Source organism: Coffea eugenioides, chromosome 8 (assembly GCF_003713205.1).
Source record: "Coffea eugenioides isolate CCC68of chromosome 8, Ceug_1.0, whole genome shotgun sequence".
In the NCBI taxonomy this organism is placed as follows: domain Eukaryota; kingdom Viridiplantae; phylum Streptophyta; class Magnoliopsida; order Gentianales; family Rubiaceae; genus Coffea; species Coffea eugenioides.
Window position 1 is genome coordinate 30497072 of NC_040042.1, and position 23440 is coordinate 30520511.

At 35.0% G+C, this 23440-nt stretch overlaps 2 protein-coding genes across 2 annotated transcripts; one reads left to right on the forward strand and one right to left on the reverse strand.

Moving 5' to 3' along the window:
* The first annotated feature begins 7075 nt into the window (after positions 1-7075).
* Positions 7076-10504, forward strand: LOC113781458 (ubiquitin carboxyl-terminal hydrolase 22). The gene is made up of 3 exons (XM_027327398.1): positions 7076-8174; positions 8676-8794; positions 9159-10504. Exons 1-3 carry the CDS (start codon positions 7411-7413, stop codon positions 9932-9934), a joined length of 1659 nt encoding a protein of 552 aa, XP_027183199.1. The 5' UTR covers positions 7076-7410; the 3' UTR covers positions 9935-10504.
* Positions 10505-11047: 543 nt separating this feature from the next.
* LOC113779949 (mediator of RNA polymerase II transcription subunit 30-like) lies at positions 11048-17683 on the reverse strand. The gene is made up of 3 exons (XM_027325747.1): positions 17185-17683; positions 11892-11990; positions 11048-11551 (listed from the first exon to the last, which is right to left on the reverse strand). Exons 1-3 carry the CDS (start codon positions 17614-17616, stop codon positions 11453-11455), a joined length of 630 nt encoding a protein of 209 aa, XP_027181548.1. The 5' UTR covers positions 17617-17683; the 3' UTR covers positions 11048-11452.
* Positions 17684-23440: the final 5757 nt, after the last annotated feature.

Consider the following 23440-nt stretch of genomic DNA (forward strand, 5'->3'; position numbering starts at 1 on the left):
GCATCTTTCTCTTCTTCTTCTTGTGGTCCCACTGCTGTTTTCTTTCCCTGGTGTCATTTTACTGTCCTTTTTTACAGTGAGGATTTCATTTTGTTTAACTGGTTTTGGGGTGGTACAAATATCGTCACCATCTATCCACATACAATCCCAGAGCTGGCACGTTTCTTGTGTTTCACACTCCCTCCTTCCTAGAGACTGTTCCCCAATCTTTAATACCTGAACCCCCTCTTTTCCGCTACAGCCTTCCAGTCCTTCTACTAGCTCCACATTCATGGGTAGCATTGTCTTAACATTCTCTATTGACTTCCTGTTTATACTATCCATAACCTCATGTCCCTTCACTTCTAGTTTGGTACCACTTGTCTTCCCCCTTCCCTGCTCCTTCTTGTCCCTATATACTTCGCCATTACAGCTAGCGTTCTCCACGCCTATCCCCTGCGCACTTTCCTCCTCATTCACCCCATTACCATCTCTGTTGATATTGCCATAAGTCAGGAGAAACTTTCCATTCTCTTTGTTAACTTTGGCCTTGTACCGTGCAACCCCTTCCTCTCTCTGTAGACTGCTGGTAGTTTTGGCATTGTGTGCCTTTTTTTAGGGGCTTCTAGGGAAACTGGCTCTGAGCCAATTACCATATTGTGGTGATTTATCAAGGTTTTCCATATGCAGTTCTTCTCATTATGTCCAATTATTCCACAATTAAAACAGAAATCAGGGCATCTTTCATATTTGAAAGCAATCCATTTAGTCATTCCATTCATGTCAACCATAGTTCCCCTGACAATTGGTTGTGTTAAATCAATTTCAGCCAGGATTTTCATATGTCTACCATCTCTGCTTCCTGTGTTAGGGATAACAACCTCTTTGACTGCAGAGAAAACCTGACCTATTTTCTTGCCTACTTCCTTTGTGAGCCAGTGAATCGGTAAATTCTAGATTTGCACCCAAATCAAGTTGATTGAAAGGCCTCTGAGTCGTCTTCAATTCCTTCCCTCCATAGTTGCAGCACAAGAGGTTGCCCATCAAAAATCCATGGCCAACCATTCAGAACTTGCTCCTGTTCTGCCTCATTTCTAAAGGTAAATTGGAACATATTATAAATATATTTGATAATTGATTTACAGTTTTTTGCAAACAAATAATATTTTAAACTTCCAATTCACATTATTTTGAGGATGAGGAAATCCAATAGCATTTTTCAAATGATTTTCTTTTGTTGATCATTTTCTCTCCCCTAATATCAGGAATTGTAGTTCATCACAATATCAATAAATTATTCAATAAATGGATTACCCATAAATATGTCACAATGTCTAATCGTAAGGTGATTCATACCTGACACAAATTTTCAAATTTCTGTTGGAGCCATATATAATACAAAAGGGGTATGGTTAAGAACTTGTTGGCTCTTAAAGTCATACAAATCCTTACTTTTTGTCTAATCATAAATTCATCAGAATCAATAAGTTTCTGGTTTGGCATAGGTGATAATTTTGAATTAATTATAAATCAAATGAGAATGAAGACACCTATATCAATAACTATTTGCACCTTGAATGTTTTTTGTGATATAATCAACTTTTATCTCACTTGATCTCTAAACATGATATCTATTATTGTCTCATTTAGTACCTTGATATGATGACCATTTTAGCGGATATCTTTAAATTCAATAAATTCTTCTAGACTTGGTAGAGAGTAGTGCTTTATTTATAGGATTAATATTTCAACTATACAAAATTTAAATTTGAAATTCAATTTTCGCACATGTGTCATGAATCTAATAGTGATAGTGCATACACTGTCAGTGTATATAAGATTTACTCTTATTTATAGGTAACAATCTTTTCTTCTTTGCGAAGAAATACAGCAGTGGCTCTTCCAAATTTTCAATCAATTTAGCATTACCATTGATGTTGTTTGTCTCTTTTATTTCCAAATAAGAATATAGTATGCGTAGTAACACTATTAATGAGACATATGTCATCATCACCATAATTCTTTGATCCCAAATAGTTGACATCTATTTCTTCTTCAAGAAGAAATAACAAAGAAAATTACAAATAAAAGTAAATATTAGGAAAGTCCATAAATGACATAACTCATAAAGGAACTTATACAAAGATGCAAAAATTCCAAGTAAATATTGGGTATTTGGCATCTAATCATTTTCATCTTCTAGCTGCTCAAGGAAATCCGCTATATCATCAGTGTTCCATCAGTATCACAATCATCATCGATATTCTTTTGATCAATAAAATTTATCTTAGCATCTTCGTCTTTCTTTTTTAGTGATGCTTGACAAAATTCAACAAGGTGGTGTGCCATAAGATGAGTACGCGATCAATGACCTTTTTCATGTTACATTGATAGCATTTATCCTTATTATTATTTTTTTCTTCATATTTTTTTTTATCACTATTGACCCATTATTGGGGTTATCATGTTTCTTTCCACCTTTAGGATCATTATAAGGCACATATCCATCATGCTGTGTTCACGACTATGGCCACGTTCTCAACCTCCTCCATGGCCACATCCACGTCCACAATTACGATCAAAATTATAAGATTGAGTTGCATTCATTTCAAATAATGGACTAGTATTAGTTAGTCAAGACTCAAGATTTTTCAACAGTAGTTCATTGTTTTGTTCAACCCAAAAAAAACATGCAATAAATTCAAAATGCTTCTTAAAAGCCTTTCCACCGTATTGTCATAGCAGAAGCATATTGGAGACATGAAAGGTAGGAAATAATTTTTTCTATCATGTCTTCATCAATTATATCTTCGGCACACAATTTCAATTGAGAAGTAATTCTAAACATGGTTGAATTATACTCACCAACAGTTTTGAAATCTTGCAGTCATAGATTGAGCCAATCATACTCGCCTTTTGGAAGAAAGACCGACTTCAGGTCGTCAAACCTTTCTTTCAAATTATTCCACAAAACAAGTGAGTCTTTCACAGTTAAATATTCAGTTTTCAATCCTTTATCCAGATGATAATGAAGGAATACCATAGCCTTGGCCTGGTATTGGTTTGAACTATCATTGTTTTCAATAATAGTATTTTCAAGACCAATTGGCCATTTCCTCAAGATGAATTTTCACATATAGTGTCCATAATAAGTAATTCTTCTTAGAAATTATTAAGGGGTACAAATTTTTGTTTGGTAAAGTTAGTTGACAAGTGTTGTTCCTGTACAATAATAAATACCTACTCCAATAAAAATACAAATTTTGTATATAGCGGTGAGCAGGGTTAAATTCACAGGGACTGGAGAAAATTTGTTTCTTCTAGAGCCTAGAGAAAAGGAAATTTTTATTTAAAAAATCAGAATAATTAAACAACTCAAATAAAAAGGCCTAACTGATAATTGATTAAAAATGAAACAATAATAAATAAACTCTAGCCAAGAAATAACTTCAGAAACGGTTCACTTAATTGATCATCGATGCAATAATAATTTCATTTACTCGCTGATAAACAAGTTATAACTGTCAAACAAGTGATGACAATCAATTTCTCCTTATTGTATTGGTGATTAAGGTACAACCATTAACCACTATCCTAATCAAGAAATAACTCTAACTACGACCTTAGAGTTCAATTTTTCAATTGCCTTAAGAATTAGAGAAGTTTTGTTCTAACCAAATAACACGCTACGAGCGTTATTTTAAATTAGTCATACGTCCCTCTGATGCAAACCCAATCATGCCAGTCACTACTAGTTTAAAGTAATTAAACAATTATGGATTTAAATGCTCTAATTGATTTTAGATTATTAGATTAATCTATTCAAATAACATAATAACCATAAGAATTAAATCAGAAAATATACGAATACCAGTAAATAAAATAAATAAATATAATCAATTCGATCTCACAATTTTAGATGAACCAAATCCACCGTTGGTTCTTAACTAGAAAAAGAAATTTAACTACTCATGGATGAGAAAAATCCCAACGCAAAGGTTTGATGAGTTGCTGGATACATGCGGCTTAGGAGAAGACCAAAAGAAGAACCGAGGCCGTCATCTTTTCAAGAGGAAAAAGAACGGAGCCTTTTTGTTTCTTTCCTTTCTCAAGTCTCTCGTCACCAAACACTCGTTTCTTTCGGAAGTATTAATCACTCAGAAACTGGCAGACCTAATTAGTGATTTCCTACTTTTTAGTCTTTAACATAAAATAAACTTCCTACTTGAAGAGGGAAAATCTCAAAAGATAATGTTAATTGTTTCCTAAATAAAATAGAGTAAATCTTATATACACTGACAGTGTATACACTATCACCGTTAGATGCATGACACGTAAGCAAAATTTGAATTTTAAATTCAAATTTTGCTCACGTGTCATGCATCTAACGGTGATAGTGTATAAACTGTCAGTGTATATAAGATTAATCCAATAAAATAATCCATCTAATAAGAAAGAAATCTTTTAATTTTCAGCCAAATGTTTTGCTTGAAATCTGATTTGGATTAGGAAACTTCTATGCGCAGGAAAATCTCGAGCCTCTGGGACTTGACAGTAATTTTTGACCGCGTCCACATCAAACTAGTTCATAATCTTCTAAAAAAATTGCTCCTTGAACCACTTTTTACTCCGCTTCTCTACAATCAACGCCAAATATCAAATATAAATAGAATTTATCAATTAACACAATATTTGGCTAAAATCAAGGGGAGAATAATCATAAATTTAATAACAAAAATGCAACCTATCATTAGCCATAAAAAAGTGAAATGAATTAGGATAGAGAAATGTTGCCTCAAAAGTTCACCAAAAAGTACAAATACATGCGCATCAATTAATCCAATGCTAGGTCTTGCAATTGTATGCTCCAATGATAGAGTCTAGTGTTTCACCTTTGTTCAAAAATAGAGACTCATATTGATAATGTGTTGTGAAATAATGAAATAAACTATTAAAAGTAGAGATTGAAATAGTAGAATAGAAATAAGAAGTAAAAAGAATAGATATTTACTCAAATGTTCAAAAGTTGTTATAAGAGATTTATAGGCAATACAAGAACCTTGGTACATGAACTACTATTAATGATTATATATGAATTTAGAATTTCAGGATGATAAATTTAGTTGTTCCATGAAGTGATAAGTGAACCAGATAAATCTTGTAGGGGAATACATGCATCAATCTTGTTCGGGAAATAAATTGGACATTCATATTTTTAGTTGTTTCATAACAGATTCAAATTTTTCTGAGTTATTGCCAAACTATTTTTTATGATATACTACTTGAATTTCTATTTATGGCTTAGAGATTTTGAATTCTTGTATTTGATAGTTCACTAAGTGTTTCCGCGATCATTTGTGGTGAGGTTTTTACATTTTGCATGTCAAATTAAAGTAATAGAAAGTAGAAATTTATCTTACTCATGTGTACCCAGAGTGTGGTTGGATAGCAATATTTTTTATAAATATTATTTTGCTTGCATCACAATTATAATTTTCAATCAATTTTTTATTTTCTTAACAATTTTTTTTATATTAAATACATCACATCGTAAAAATCACAAAATCTAAAATTGCAAAATCGTAGTGCGGACTGTAATCAAGCCGAGGGAAATCGTTGATTGAAGGTAGAATTTGTTGGAGAGCCCAACTAGGCCAATGAATGAAGAGTATAACATCAATATCCCAGCTTACGTATGTGTATTTGAATCATATTAAGGATTGATGCTCTTTGTTGTTGTTGTTGCTTTTGGAGTAATAAAATCGATGCTCTTAATACTTCATTGTTTCATGTCTATGATCAGATTTTCAATGTCGTCTCCAAGGTGGCCTTTTCTGCATGATTGAATCTCAATGAAAAAAAATCAGCTGTGAAACAATTAATACGGCATTCCAGATTCGAAATTCCTAGGAGCAATTATCAGACAGTAGTACAGTCAATTCTCTTTAACTGCATTATATTCACTAAAACCAAAAACTAACTACACTACATTCGAGGCACCTGATTCACAACCCAAACAAACAATGCACGGCCATAGAACTCCAAGGAAAATGAAAGATTTTACTTCATAATATGCACGGCCATGGAACTTCTTCCTTGGGTTTTCAGCTGTACATGAAGTCTTCATCCTCGCTGGTACACCGCAACCATAAAGTGGTGGTTTTACCATGGCCAGCCCAATTGGATTTAGGGTTTTTAATTATTGAAGGAGATTGAAGTAGAAACTCTTTTGATCCCTCACATTTTCAGTCGACACCCCGTTGATATGCCTTATTTACCCTTTAAAAATTAGTCGCATGGTGCGTACATAACTAATTCCGTCAAGAATTCAAACGGAAAAGTGCTTAGGGATTAAAATTGATATTTTTTTATTAGTTAAGGACTAAGATCACTCCTTTTCATTCTAAGAGACTAAATTTTCACATCTGCAATATGTACAGGACCACTTGAGCAATTTTTCCATCATTAAATGATGCAATCCTAACATTTGAAAGTATTATATATGAAGTGATTAATGAATAATTTATCACTTATTTTTTGAAATAAGTTTTGTACAGGTAATTCAAACACATTTGAATATGTTAAGTTATGAAATTATTAAATTTAAGTGTTAAATTAAATTATGAAATAGAGCCTTAATAAGCATTAGTTGAATTTGGATTTGCATCCATCCGTAGTCTGGATCCGACCCGTTAAAATATCCACAGAGGTGCAACATATCGATGATTTTGATGGAACGGTCTAGGCCCATTTTCTACATTCTACCCTTGATTAGACGATGTCAATGGCCTTGATTCTTCCCAACATAATCAGGAAGCTGTAACTGAGAATTATCTAGCCACTGCCATTTGGTCCAGTGGTCATCACCATTAAAGGTGATGCTGGAGGTCAGGGGTTCAATCCCTGCCTCCCACAAATTTGTCACAATTTGTGGCGGTCTTAATTGACCTTCATCGATGGAGTCTGTACTCACATTGAACCCCCTCCCCTTCCCCTTAGACTAGGCTAGATTAGGTTATAGAACATCTATCGTTTCAACAAAAAAAAAAGTAACTGAGAATTATCTCAGTGCTCTGGCCCACAGAGGAATACATGAGTCGGTCCGCTGAAGGAATGCGCCTCCTTCGTCGTCGTCCTTTTCCCCTAAGTCCTTCCCTAGACTCTTATTCTCAATCAATCCAATCCTTCAACATCCATTAAAATTCAGTTGAAACCCATTTGATTTTATGAACGAAAGATTCCAAATCTGATCCGAAATCACAAATCACGCCCATTTCTTTTTCCTTGAGATTTTCCATATTCTTTTTTTTTTCTCTCTAATTGATTCTGATTGGTATTGATAGATAATTGATCTATTTGTTATTCTTTTTTTGCCGTAAGGAAAGATTCTTTCTTTAAATTCTGTTTCTAATCTTGATTAGATTAGTTACTATGTCATCAAGAAACCCTTCATACTCAACCCCGAAAGAGTGCAACCACTTGACAAAGTACAAGCTGAAACATGGCCTTGATGGCTACTATTTGATCCAAGAATTTGTTAAAACCAACCCTTTTGGTCGAACAATGATTGATAAATCCAAATTGGAGCTGCCCAGATGCAGTTTTTGCTCTGGTTACCAGGGTAGACTTTACTTGTGTCTGATCTGTTCATCAGTAACTTGTTGCTTGTCACCTGGATCAGACCATACCCTTTTGCATAGCCAGTCTTTTGATGGGCATGAGATTGCAGTAGACTTGGAAAGGGCTGAGCTTTATTGTAGTGTATGCTGCGATCAGGTGTATGATCCAGATTTTGATGAGGTTGTGATGTGTAAACATATGATGGAATTGCCAAGGAGTGAAAATGGGGATTTGAGGTTATGTAAGAGGAAAAGATTGAATTTTGGGATAGATTTGGATTTGAGGAATGTGAAAAGATTGGTTTCATTAAGGGATCAATGGTCTAAGTCATGTTTTCCTTTGGGTCTGAGGGGTTTGAACAATTTGGGGAATACTTGTTTTATGAATTCTGTGTTGCAAGCATTGCTTCATGCTCCCCCTTTGAGGAATTACTATCTTAGTGGAAGGCACAACCGCGAAATGTGCCGTAAGAGATCCAATGATAGACTGTGTTTGCCTTGTGACATTGATGTTATTTTCTCAGCTGTGTTTTCAGGCGATCGGACACCCTATAGTCCAGCTCAGTTCCTTTACAGGTTGGCTGATTTTATACAATTGATCACATTTAAAGTACTTGGGTTTGTTAGTTTTGATTTCCTTCTTATTCTATGTCTGCGCTAGAGATGCAAGTTATGCAATTTGTTTCAATGATCTCTTACTAGAGTATATTCTGGGTATTGTTGTACGAATCTGAACCAATGGATATGCTGTATTAGTTAGTGGTTGATATAGCTGCATTGCAGTGATCAAGTTCAGGCTGAATCGCAGTTGTAAGCTAGGGATGGGAGGGACAAAGGTTTACCTTATAGGATGTTTTAATCTGAACTGGCGTCATTTACTGTTTAAAAGCTTCAGTTAGAGTAGTATAATTTGTGGAGTTGATTATATTAAACAATACTTTCTCTATAATGCCCCTCAACTAATTTTCCTATGTTGGTCACCTGCCACAGCTCTAATCAGGGCTTATTTTCTTGTTATATATGTATTGATTTTTTTAGCAATTTGGTGAACTAAATGTGACCGATAATTGTCTGCAGTTGGTGGCAGCACTCAGAAAATCTTGCTAATTATGAGCAGCAGGATGCCCATGAGTTCTTCATCTCAATGTTGGATAGGATCCATGAGAAAGAAGGGAAGGCAAGCCATGCAATCAGAGGTAATCGAATGCCAGGATAGGTCTTTCTTAGCTTCCTATCAGTTTGGGATACTAGTCAGTTCTGGTTTAGAAGGAACCATCTGTGGCTCGGTGTTCCATGAGTGATGCAGCAGATCTGTGGTTATCAGGTCTGTAACTGATAAAATTTGGCTGCATTGCTTAGCCGAGGGATGACAAGTTTCATGCCATGTCGTAAATGTTGTCACTAAGTTTTGATTTTATTGGTACCGCCAAGTATCATGGATGATTTGATCAATATTCAACAAGGGGATAAGGACGAGACTTCAACTGTTTAAAAAAAAAAAAAAACTGAATCTTTTTCTCTGCCTTCTTTTCACTGACGTAAAGCATTTCTCTTGCACAGATTATGGAGATTGCCAGTGTATTATTCATAGAGCTTTCTCGGGGCTAGTGCGGTCAGATGTCACCTGTGCATCTTGTGGGTTCACTTCCTCAACTTATGATCCTTGTGTGGATATTTCTCTCGATTTAGATACACACACATCTTATCCTATAAATGTTGGTAAGCCAAGCAAGCTAAATGAGAGCGCAGGTACTTCTACTCTTGTGGGCTGCTTGGACCTCTTTACAAGACTAGAGAAGCTAGGATCAGATCAAAAATTGTACTGTGAAAACTGTCAAGAGAAACAGGATGCTTTAAAGCAATTGTCAATCAAAAAGCTACCTTTGGTTCTATGTTTGCATATAAAACGCTTTGAACATTTTCCAATTAAAAGGTTGTCAAGAAAAATCGATCGGCATTTGCAGTTCCCTTTTTCCTTAGACATGAAACCATATTTATCTTCTTCAGTTGTGAGGAAAAAATTTGGAAACAGAATGTTTGCTTTTGAGGGTGATGAATCAGATAGTAACACAGAATTTGAGGTTTTTGCTGTGGTCACCCATTCAGGGATGTTAGAGTCTGGTCATTATGTTACCTATTTGCGATTGAGAAACCAATGGTTTAAATGTGATGATGCTTGGATAACTAAAGTTGATGAAGAGGTTGTTAGGGCCTCGCAGTGCTACCTTTTATACTATGTGCAGAAAGTTCTATACCATAAAAGCAGTGAGGATGTGAGCTGCCTCCCAATGTCACCTCACGCAGACAGATTTGTCCCTATAGCTGGATGTTGCTAGATTAGCTGAAAGATTATGTGGCCCGGTAATTCGAGGCCATGAAAGCAAAGAATGAGATAGTGCTGCAAGTTTACTCTCTACTGTAGAAAGCTATACTTCTGAAGGACTGAAGCAGAGAAAGGTTCAGCTGTGCAGCCATTTGCATTGAATGATGAGTTATGACCATTTACATTGTTCTGCTTGACTGCCTGATGATGAACAAATAGAGACAGAGTGCAGCTATGCAGCCATTTGCATTGAGCTACGGGTTCTGACCATTTATATAGTTCTGCTTGACTGCCTGATGATGAACAAACAGAGACAAACTCACCATATTCCCCCTATTTTAATGATGGTGGAAATGCGGCAGCTTAGTTCATTGTAATTTCTGGTCTATTATTTATTCTCAATGTACAGAAATAGATCCCTCTTTGATTTTTCAGACGTGTTTACATATTCTTTTCCATGTTTGGACGGAGCTTGTTGGCATGCCCATTCCACTCTCTCATACCGTCCATTGCTAACGGTATTGATTCTATTAGAATTGGACGACCTTCCAAGTTCCAATGAACAATATTATGGCCTTTGTCTCGAACATTCTTCATACGAATCGGCATTATACAAGATCTATGGATATGAGAGATGACTCTAGGGCTCAAATGCTGGGGAACGTTGTACATATCATAAGCACAGTGGAACATGAACCATTCTCTCTGAATTTACATCTTAAATCTCCTTGAGTAACTCAAAAAACCGAACCTTTACAAAGGATAGAATTTACCATCCTGTAGATGAATCATAATTGAAGCAGGCTGCAGCTTTTTATTTTAATTTTTGAGCATGTCAAATCAAGAAGGTGAGGCATCAACAGTATTGATGTCAAAGTTCATGGTTAATCCCGTTTTTTTACTCGTAATCCAACATAAATCGTTAAAAGAGGAGAATTTACCACCCCCCCCCCCTCTTTTCTTCTCATCATCCAATAACTTGACCAATTTTAACAAACCTGCCCACTTAAAGAAACGATGCTTACCAAACTTGCCCAATAAATGAATTTTGTGTCTTGCTTTTGTTGCAAATTGAAGGCCACAAATACGAAGTGGTATGTCTGCAGAGAACTTTACAAAAGCTACCTCAACAAGAACAAGTTTCCCATTATATTACAATACTGACCAACGAAAGGAGCCAGGAAAAGGGAAATTTTCTCTGAAAGTAGAGCAAATCCGTTCGCTGAGAAAATGAGGCAAATTCAGTCTGCCTAGTGCTAAATCTTTTCTAATTTGCTTCACAATCTAACTAAAGTAACCCATGGTTGATTGGCTGAAGATTTAAAGACCAGCATATTAGAGGCTTTTAGATGTTAAGTCATACCCCAACCTTCAAAAATTTTGGCTCCTCATTTGCCCTTCATTTGATGAGCTTTTACAATTGGTAGCCTCATCAAGCGAAGGAAGATATTCTGATGAACCCCCAGGAAATGCCTCACTCAAGCCTCCCTTCCATTGAGTTGTGTTATGCTGTAGAAGTGCCAATATCAACTCATACAGAACATGGACTCTGCCATGTACATATATCACTTATTAGATCTCGTTGCTGATCGATCAGAAGTTTGAGATACTTGTTTCTTTCGACCAGTGCCTAAAAATTTGGAAGACAAATCCATCACAAAAATTTAGGAAGATTACCACAACAGTTCAGAAATTCGTTAAATTGAAATCCATCCTACTGTATCAGTCTATATTCTAACACGGGAGGGAAAAAAACCATGAAATGTCACTATATATTACAAGACCCTCTCACTCTAGAAAAGGAATACACAGAAATAAAACAAAAAAGTTTCTCTTACACACAACTTTGTTGGTAAAACTAAAGACATGACAGAAAAAACCTATGGAACAACTCTGCACACTTACAGCCACTAGATGCGAAAACAAGGAAACACAATTGCCAATCAGAAATTGAAACAATGTGGAAATACCTTTCTCAAGGCAGAAGCCTGCTCTTCCAGCTTCTCGATATCAGCTTGATCAGTGGGAGAACCTGAACCACTTGTTGAAACCATTTCAGAAGCTTTTACCTGTTTAACAGGAATTAACCACCTTAAAAATGTAGATTTCATCTGTTCACCATTCTCAAAAATGGGATAATATTGGCAATGAAAATCTAATGAAAGAAACAGTGAGCTTATTGAAAATAGGAAGCAATTACTTCCAGCAAGCAGAACAAATTTAACAAACAACACAAATGGAATAAGATGCAGATAACATAAAAATGATCATCTGAGCAAAATATAGTACTCTAAATATCAGCCCGAGGAAGATAAAATGCATGCATTTTACCTAATTTAAGAGCGTGACTAACAAACTCAATTCAGATGCCTTCACAAATTTAAGATGAGAATTTACTCAGGTCAAAGGTACCAAAGAAACCAAAGTTACCTACATAAGATTTTGAACAAGAAAGTCCCTAATTAACAATAAAGCAACTTCAATTTCTAACAAAAATCCACCAAAAGATAGCATAATGTTCTTCCATAGTTGTTCCATGAACACAAAAAATAAAATTTCAGTTTGCAAAAGGGCAATCACAGGGACAACACATAAAACCCAGCATCATTCAACCTGTGGCTACTAAGGCTCCCACTACAGATGTCAAGTCCTTACTTCGGAGTGCCATTTACATTATGGCGGTACTTGCCCATTGCCTGTCACAAGAACATATCTTCGCAGGAAAAGGTCTTTACAAAGATTTTCTCATCTACATGGTAGCCACCAAGTATTAACATATACTCTCCATCACCCCACAACATGACTTCAAACCTCAATCTTAACCAACCAGAATAGTAAACTAGCTTTCACATGGCAAATCTGGACCTGTTTGTCCCAAGGGAAATACCAATTGAATAATCAATCAACTTGAAACTTGATCAAACTGCAGTCCTGAGATATGGCAATATAGACATGAAGCCTTCCATGCACCTTCTCATGATCCTTGAGCTACCCTGCCTTGCAGTCTAGGAGCATGATTCTTGATCAGAATAGGCCCTCCATTACATCACCCACCTGTCAAAGCGAGCTTTACTCAAATACTACCTTGGTCAAATGTATTGGCTTGTTACGATACTATTGAACCTTATGACCTACTAAAGAAGTACTTGCATGTAAGTACCAGCTCTATTTTGGAAGCGCCAAATTAGATTAGTAAATTGAAACATAGATTGCACTTCTTTGCCATTTCCTCTACCACTTCTGGAATTGACACTTGTGAAAGCTATCAAAAAATGCTTGGAAATGGAAATGAGATAATGGCTACACTACCTGGATTTGATCAAATATGATCAGATGTATAAGTAAGCATTTACCATATTCTCCATGTCGAAAAGATATGTATACTCATGACTAAAGTACAATAATTCCTGAGTCTAACTCTCTCCCTTCTGGAGCATTCCTGATCTCATTTTCAAATTAAATAACCAATCTCACCTTCCATTCATGGAATACATCTTCAATAAGCTAATTCTCAATCTCCTGCCTGAAGTATATGGACCATTAAGTATAGGGTAAATACAGCAAACCCCCCTGTGATTTACGAAAAGGACATGGAACCCCCCTATCATTCAAAAACACCCAAATAAATTCCTTGTGCTTTGGACTGATGTGAAGACGGAAATCATCTGAATTGATAGAAGGATAAAAATTCCTATACTATCCCTAGTTGCAAGCTGTACCATTAGTTTATTCAAGGCTCAATTGAAATTTTAAATACTTTCTCACTTTATTCTATTAAAAAAGGAAATCGAGGGGCCAAATTGAATTTTTAAAAAAAGGACATCGTCTTCTCCAATCATCATCTACATTAGAATACTTCGCTTTTTCCTGTTTTTTGTCCCTTTTTTTTTTCTTTTCTGCTCCATTTTCCTTCTCTTTTCTTCCTTTCTTCAATCCAGCTAATACCAACCGCTGCCACTTACATCATCGTCTTCACCGTGGTCGCCATTTTCATCCCAAGGTAACAAAGAAAAAACCTTATTTGAATTATTCTTTTGTGATGGGTTTGGGGATTAGATTAATTTGCAGATCTGCACAAATTACTCATCACATACACTTGAGATTTTCTTGTCTCTGCTCATCAAATATTCATCAAATACTTGTGCAGATCTGTACTATTACCTTTGTACTCTCTCTCTCTCTCTATCTCTCTGGTGCTTCATTCCATTCCAGTAAATCATCATCAAGGATAATTTCCTTGAATGGGGCTGGCTTGTTTGCTAGCTATATTTTTTAATGGAGTTTGATGGTGTAATATTCATGAAAGTTAAGTAATAATTGATGGTGTTGAACCTAAATTGGGTCTAAATTTTTAGATATGATTGACTGATATGGAGGATGAGGAAAAAGAGAAGAACGAGGAGAGGAAAGGAGTGTTGGTGATGGTGAGACGGGATGGAGACTGGTGGTGTGGTGTAAGCCATGGAAGCACAAGGAGGGAACAATAATTTTTTGCAAAAATTCCGTCACTTTCATGGCCAATTTTGTTACTCTCTGATTCTTTTTGGCCAAATCCAATATTAAAATTGTGATCTCTGGAAAAAACGATGTTTGGTATGTGAATTTCACCAGATTCTGCTAATGACAGTGCTCATCAACAGGGGTGGCATCCAGTGGTGGAAATGGCAGCCGGTGTTGATGGTTCTGGTTTGCTGCACCAGCTGAAGGAGAAGGAAAATAAACATAAAAAATGAAAAAAGAAAAAAGGGAAACAAATGGCTTCTGGGTTGATAACTTGATATGTGGGAGCCGGGAGAAGAAGAAAAAAAAAAAAAGAAAAAAGTAGAAAAAGGAAAACATAGTAAAAAGATTAAAACGAAAGAAAAGTTAAAAAAAAAAGGGAAAGAAACTAAGAAGAGAAGTACGATTACCAAAATACCTTCCTACACTGCCATCTACACTCGTTTGTCAAGCTCGTGTAATCCACGCTCTGTCAATTTGGTTGATTTCCATCCAAAGTCCACATTAGTCCAAAGTACAAGGAGTTTATTTGGGTGTTTTTGAATGATAGGGGGGGTTCTGTGTCCTTTTCGTAAATCACAGGGGGGTTTACTGTATTTTAACCTTAATTATATCATCATCCAGTGCCCTCTTCAAGGGATAATAATTTAAGGAAACACAAAAGAAACTAAAATAGTGACCATAAGGATACAGCACTTGAAATTTAGCCATCAGTCCTGCAATCCATGTCTTGTTTATTTTTTATATATCCATGGAAGTGCATTCTAGTAAGAAAAATAAACATAAGAACATTAAATGTTACAGCTGCAGTTGTTAAATTCTCAAATGTGCCATAATCATATTAAGCTATATCCGTGAGAATACTACTTGTCTGTGCTTAGAATTTTTAGGATTCTAGCAGGGAAATAGAAAAGTCAACCAATAAAAGAAATAAGTACAATTCAGTAAGTTGCTAGTAGCCCAAGCAGATAAATGTCCAATACTATTAATCACTCACAAAGAACCCAAGGACCTTCAAGGAGAACTCCATTCTTCTCGTCGCTCCTAGCTCTTTGACCTCAATTAAAAAGAACTAAATTTTCTTGTATCTAACCCTTGACACTTTTGCCAACAAGCACCAAAATAACCATCATGATAATCAGATTCCTTTTGTTTATTCTTTTCAGACAGCAAACAATACAAAAATAAGGCCAATTATATTGGTTGGAGAGATTAGGAAGGAAAGAAAACAGAATAACGAAAAAGAACATGGCTAATCTTTTGTACCAATTTCTCACTACATTCAATATTAACTCCTGCATAATGCAACCCTGCCCTCTTTATTCTTTTCCCACTCTTTAATCAAACTTATAAACCTAAGAAAACTATAGAACACCAGATTATTAACCAAAAATTGTAGGATACAACATAAACTACCAAGGTATCGCACATCTTATACCCTACTTTTCCTTTCCTAACTAAGAAACATTTTCCATTACAAACAACACGTGAATTCCAAGCATTAGGTGCATTCACAGGGAAAAAAAGTCACCAACTTGAATCCCATAAAGCCACCTTCCTAGTAGCCTAGCATCCTTTGCTGCTGTATACAATCAGCACCATTGAACCCCACTACCTCTTTCCCCAATGTTTCAAAAAAAAAAAAAAGGAAATAGCAATGAGAATCTTGAATGCAAAAGCAAAAATGCTCTAAAAATGTATGCAAACCAAGAAAATTCCTACAAATATATGACCACATGAATGTTGAACGAAGAATTAGGAAAACAAAATATGACAGCAAAAGTGTGACCAAAGCGAGATTTCATCAAATGCTACCTTTGTCAAATGTATTGGCTTATTAGGATAGTATTCATACACATGACCTGTTACAGAAGTACTTGTAGGTAACTACCAGCTCTAATCTGAAAGAGCCAAATTAGATTAGTCATTGAAACATAGGTTGTTCTTCTAATGGAGAATCTATATATTCTTCACGAACTAATGCTCCTAAGTCTCACTACTCACTCTTCTAGGGCACTCTTGATCTCAATTCCAAATAAAATCCTGAACAATGTAACATTTCATAATCAACAATTTTTGACTTCTGATGATGAAGAATAAAGGAACTCCTTTGAGGCAGCAAAGAAATCGAAATAAGGCCACCAATATCAGATCAGATGAATAATAAGCTAACCAACACGAACATGGCTACACTTTTATACTCCTTTTTCACTTTTGAATCAAAATTACTAACGTAAAGAAATATGAAACACCAGACTCTTCACCGAAAATTGTGGGTACAACACAAAAACTACCAGAGCCTTGCACATCTCATCCCCTACTTTTCGTTTCCTAACAAGAAATATTCCATAACAAATGACCCAAATCACAAGCATGAGTTCATTTAGGAAAAAAGTCAGCAACTTGAATTTCAAAAAGCCAGGCTTTGCAGTAGTCCAGTGGTAGCATCCTTGCCGCTAATTAGGATGAGCTGTGTTCCAACCATGTTTTCCCCCAATTTATCATAAAAAATAAAATAAACAGCAGGAATACTTTCAATCCCAAAAACAAAAATATTCTAAAAAACCAAAGAAACCCGAAAACATTTCCTACCAATAGATGACCATATAAATTTTGAACAAAGAATCAGGAAAACTAATCAGATAGCAAAATTGCGATCAAAGTTATCAGATTCCACCAAGAATGTTCGATCCATAGGGCCTTCGGCACCAAAACTAGGGTATAAGCAAAGGGTTTAAAGTAACACTCTTAAAAATTAATTACCTTCTGGGAGTTGGAAATAGCAGTGAGGACAGAGCGCAGAGAAGCCACGGAGGATTTGTACCGCATGCGAGCGTCTTCTAGGGCGCCAACCCCAACACCGATATCCAACTGATGCGAAGACGAAGAGGAAGAATCTGACGAAACGTCGCCGTTAGATGCTGTGTGGTGCCCGTTGCTCATAGCACTAGTGCTGCCATTATTAACGATACCGTTAGCAATAGCTGCAGAAGCTGCGGCGCCGGCTGTGGACGAATTTGGATTGGGATTTGTTGACCAAAGATTAGGGTTACAGAGCTCGTCGTTCATGGAGGATAGGATTTGAAATGCGGATTCGATAGTCTCTTCTAAATGCTTTTGGCCTTCCACTGCGAGTTCTTGGATGGTTTTGCCGGCGACAGCAACGGCGCCGGCGGTACCCGCCTTGTCCTCCATTTGAATATAGTTACAATTGGCTCTCAATTTCGTTTTTCGGTTTGTATCCGAATTCGAGAAAGACAAATCCATCTTAGTTCCTACTTCCTACATAAGGAAAAATTCCAGAGGTTTCTGACACTATATTAGCACCCCTAAACTTTGAAGAATCTCGCTAAGGCCCTCCCCTTTTAACTTTTTTTTTTTGGTAACAATCCATCTGAAATTATAAAAGCCCCTCCAAGTTTAACTTTTTTTTTTTTGGGTAACAATCCATCTGAAATTATAAATTAAAAAATGATTAGCTTTTTTATATACTAATAGTGTAGTATTTTTTTTACACTAACAATTACAGATGTATAATACATGTACATAATTTGAATTTCAAAAGTGGATTCATGTTATGTGATATGATCTAAACCTACCAGTATAAAAAAAAATTATACACTGACAATGTATAAAAAAAATTATCCATTAAAAATTCATACAATTTCATTCCTAAATTTCCCTTTTCTTTTCTTACTCTTTTAGTGCAAAATGGCAAGTGCATTTTTCTAACCGTAAACGGGAGAATTCGAACTCAGAATCTCTCATTTTGCACCCGTTTTTTCACGAATCATCCAATTCATCCCTTCCTCAATTGCAAATGTATCAACAAAAGGTTGAAAACAAAGACAAAAAAGTACGACAATGGACCAAATACAGGGCAGCAACTATACACATGAGTGTACTTAAGGTGTAAACAATTTACATTTACTATTTGACGTGTTTTCAAGCTAAAAAAAATTATTTTCTTTTACGTAAATTTAAAGAGTTTCATGAATTTTTAGAAGTTTTTGAATTTTCTATTTTTTGGTCCTAAATTCCTAATTGATGTCTTTAAAACTATAAAAAGAAAAATTCTTAAAATTATGTTTCAAAACTTATTTAGCGTGTTCGCAAGGTGAATAAAGTTCTTTTTGCGTCAAGTGTTTCAATTGACTTTTACAAGTTTCGTAAATTTTTTTAAGTTTTCATAATTTTTATTATTTCTTATACAAATTGATGACACAAAAACTATTAAATGGTCGCTCAACCCTATTAACAGCTTTTAGTTTGCCATTAAAGAACCACATTGACCAAGTTTTCAAAGTTAAGATATTGAATTGGTTTGCTATGATAATTAAGAGGCCATAAGAAAAAGGCAATATTGAAATAAAATTTATTTTCTCTCTATCACGCCCCTTTTTTGAAATAAAAAGGAAATAGATGTTTAATAATGAGTTTTTTTATTTTAAAAAATAAAGAAAAAAGGTCTAAAATGGGACTTTAAATAATGCGACGGTTTGAGTCCAAAATATTAGTTTAAAAAGGGTTTTTAGAAAGAGTTTAGGTGTACTAAATCAATTTAGGTATACCAAATTACTCAAAATATATTTTAAATGAAAAAATAAATAAAACCCTTTTATACGACTTCAAGTCTTTGAAATCGAGATAAAAGAGTTCAAGAGTCACGGTTGAAGAAAGAAACGACAAAGATTTGATCAATTCAAATCTAAAACACCCTTTTAACCTAACCAAAACTAGTTGCGAGATTTAGTTAACAATTTTCTTAATCTACCCTATAAAACTTATCACATTTGCATACTTTTATATGGATGCAAACTTAGACCTAAGGAGATATCGAGAGGAACGAAATGTCTCTTCAAAATTTAATTGATGCAAATTGTAATAATTGTGAACCCCAAGAATGATCCCTTGAAGAGTTCACGAATATATAAAAGATGAGAGTAAAAAAAAATTATGATATATAGATAAATATACATAACCTAAAAGAGGAAAATGCAGTATATCAGGTACGAAAAACTAAAATTCGTCACACAATGCTAAGGCTAAAAAGCTACACTCGCTCATTTCTCATATTCGAAGGGTGACTTTTTTAACCTAAACAAGCAAATGGACTAGCCTATTTTTTAACTATCTAAATGAAATGCGAGTCTAAATGATATGATTTGCACACATAGGGATAAGGAAATAAGATGACACATCATGCAAATGAAAATAACCTAAAAATAGAAAAAAATGTATAAAATGCAATAAATGTAACACCAAAACATGAATCTAGCGCGTTGATGGCCTAAAGGATTTAGCATTAGACTAGTCCATTTTTACAAGTTCTCACTAGCGTTGGACTAGTGAGAAATTATGGAGAAAAGCCATAACTAGCGTTGGACTAGTGTGATGACGTCATGCACTCATTATAAATAAATAAAGTATATAGAACTTAATTAAAACAAATAAACACAAAAAACACATAAAGCATGTATATCACATAACACATAAGTATAATATCTAAATGTAAAAAATTCTAGAGAAAATGAATAAACCACATAAGCACATAAACAAACAAGTACACAGGGATATAAGACCTAACTATTACATTAGGAGCCCTAACTATAATCTAAAAGGGGAAATATAAAATAATAACCCTATCTAACATATCTATTACATTCATCTAGCTATTTATATTTTCTTACAAAAAATAGAACCTATCTATTACATCGTTTATCTAATTACATTTCTTGCACAAAAGGATATTACTAATCTATTACAATTTGGGCATTTAAATACCCTCCAAATGATCACAAGACTTCCATTAAATAAGCATAAAAATGAATAAAAACTTAAAATAAATAAATGAAAAAAACATAAATATATAAACACATAAGATCGAGCACATAGGAGCACATAAAAAGAATTTAAAGGGTAATAGTCAATAGGTATACCTCCCTTTTCAAGTAGCAGCTAAATGAGAGGAAGGAAAGCTGTCTACTTTTCAAAATCAACAAACTGGTCAATACACCAATTTAATTGACAATTTTAAAAGAGAATGTAAATATATACTAAATTCCACTTTTTATTGTGAAAAATGTAAATAAACATAAAGCAACCAAAATTTATAAATTAAATGCATTTAAATGAAGCACAATTAGCAATTAAAGAAGAGAAACAATTGTAATTGAGAAATAAAAATAAATGAATAAAGTTAGGGACTAAATTGCAAAAATTAGAAAATTTTTTGTTCAAATTATAATTTTTAAAAAGATTAGGGGTCAAATGTAAGTAAAAATAAAGTTTAGGGGTCAAAATGCAATTAAATTAAGGATCAAAGTGTATGAAATCCAAAATTTTAGAGCTACAATAAAATTACTCAAAAGATTAGGGGCCGAATTACAAAATTTGTTTCTGATTATGAAAAAACATGTTGGGGCCATTTTCATGCATTTGAGCCATATTACTTCGGCCCAAAAAAATAAACAGATCCATCTTATTTAAAAGATAGCCCAACCTAATTTATTCTTTCAACTTAAAACCTAACAAAAACATTGGGTTTAAGCCTCAAAACCCATGTCATAAACCTAATAAAAATAACACATCAGCCCAATTCTTATTTAAATAATTTCCATAAATTCCTAAAATTATCTAATTAAGTAATCTAAATCCAACAAACTTTATTCAAAACCTCAATTATACTTTAAAGATCAGAATTAATTTACTCAAAACATACAAAAATCAAGAGTTTAAAAGGAAGATTATCTGTGCAAGTGCTGTGAGGAAAATCCAGAAACTATTGAACATATGCTCTTCTTCTGCAACAATGCCAAGGCAATCTGAAAAGCTGCTCCACTAAGCTGGGATGGTCTGGAGATTTATAGGAGCAAAATTTGGCTCTGGTGGGAAGAACTGAAAGATGCTATGAAGAAAGAGAAGGGAAAAGAGTGTATTGAACTAATGGTAATTCTGCTATGGCAAATCTGGAAATCGAGGAACGAAATGCAATTCAATGATAGAAGAAGGGATCCAATGAAAGCTGTTAACAAAGCGGTGATGGAGTGGAGAGAGTATCAGGAAGCTCAGGAGGCAGAGGTGGAAGTGGGGGTATGTAGTAAGAGCAAAACAGAAAGGATGAATGGCTGGAGGAGACCGAAGGAAGATTGGATCAAAACGAACTCGGATGTAGCTCTAGACTAAAAAGCTGATAAGGCAGGTTAAGGAATGGTTGCGAGGGACTGGCAAGGGAGGGTGATGGGTGCTTGGGCAGTTGCCAAACTCAAGCTGCTCCTATGCAAAGCTAGAAGAAGCAATGGCACTCAGAATTGCTATGCTGGTGGCGAAGCAGAATGGATGGAGAAGAGTGGAATTTGAAACAGACTGTATGCAGATTGTGAATGAAGTTAACAGGGAGGAAGATGAAGTAGTTAGGTTCACAGTGATGTCTGATATCAGGAAATTAAAGTCCAGTTTTGATGAATGTTGTTTTACCTTTACTAAAAGGGTAAACAACTCTGTCAGTCATACATTAGCTAAGATGGCGAAACATATGAAATGCTCAGCCGAATGGAAGGATAGCTTCCCAGGTTGGCTGCTTGAGCGCTCAAGCAGACTGTAAGGGTAGTTGCCCACCCTTTATGTAATCTGGATAGAGTATTAATAATAAAGTGCTGTCGTTTTGGTTTAAAAAAAAAAGGAAGAAATTTGTCCACTTTTTCCACAATTTATGGGCCCTTGTATAATTATACCAAAATTTGGGGGCTAAATTGCAAATACATTTTCTCATGGCCTCAAATTAGCAAATAACATTCCACTGAGTTCAACCGATTTCCAGCACCATTAAATGCATAAAATGTTTAAAATTCACTCAATAAAAAACAAGATAAGAAAGATAAAATAAAATACAAAAATTCTTAACCTGGTTCACAAAACCCATCCCATTTAATCGGATCACAAATTTGGGCTTTTGGGGTCTTGACCCAAACAAAACTAACAAAGAATCCCATATAAAAACATAGAGGTCTCAAACAAAATTCAAGCACAAGCCCACGTATACAGAAAAAGTAAGCCCAATAGTTTTAACTATAAGCCCGACAATAAAATAATTTTCTGACCCAATCCTTAACCCACAAACACAGAAAACAATAACCCAAATGGGTTAAAGGATCAAAACATAACAAACAAACAAAGAAACAAAGGAAGCAAAATAAAAGAAAAAGCTAATGAAGTTTCCGACGGGTTAAGAATACGACCAGCCGGAATCTAGAAAAATTTGATCGGAACTTCACCGGAAGGCATTTTTAAGGGTATTGAAGGCTGGTTCTTAACATAAACGAGTTATCTACAGTCTGGTGGACTCATTTAAACACTAAACAAGCCCCTTAATATCATAAATCATGAGAAAAATGAGATCTAAAGTTTAAACCCATGAAAAACTCATATGATTGCTTAAAGCTTCATGCAAAGCGTTAAATCAACCAAGAGAAAGAGCTATAGTTACTCACAGATACTTGTGAACTTGAACAAACACGAGAAATCTCAAGAAAAAATGCACCCAAGTTTCTGAAACACAGCAAACAAGTTCCTTCAAGTGCTGATGAGCCCGTGACTTCAGGCCTTAATTCAAGTGATTTGGAGATGTTTTTTCTAAAAATTTTCAAAACAAAAGTTGTTCCCCGAAAATAATAGATTGTGCAAAAACCAAGTTCTTTCTTAAAGGACTAGAATCGAAGTCGAATTTTGGTTGAGAAATAGGGCTGTTTAGTCAGCCCTATTTGTAATTTTTTTTAAAAATTTTTTTCTCTCCCTGTTTCTTTTCTTTTTCTGTCTTTTGTTCTTGGCCAACTTTTTTTCCCTCTCCCCCGACCCTAAAGACTCACTTTCAGGCCTTTTAAATGAAACCAACAAACTAAAACCCTAAGAGTGAAGGCTGAGTTGGAACTAGGGTTTGTTGGCTTCATTTGGTCCCTTACATCCATTTTGCCAGCCATTTCTTGATGGATTTTGGGTGGTGAAGTGTCTTGGTACAAACTAA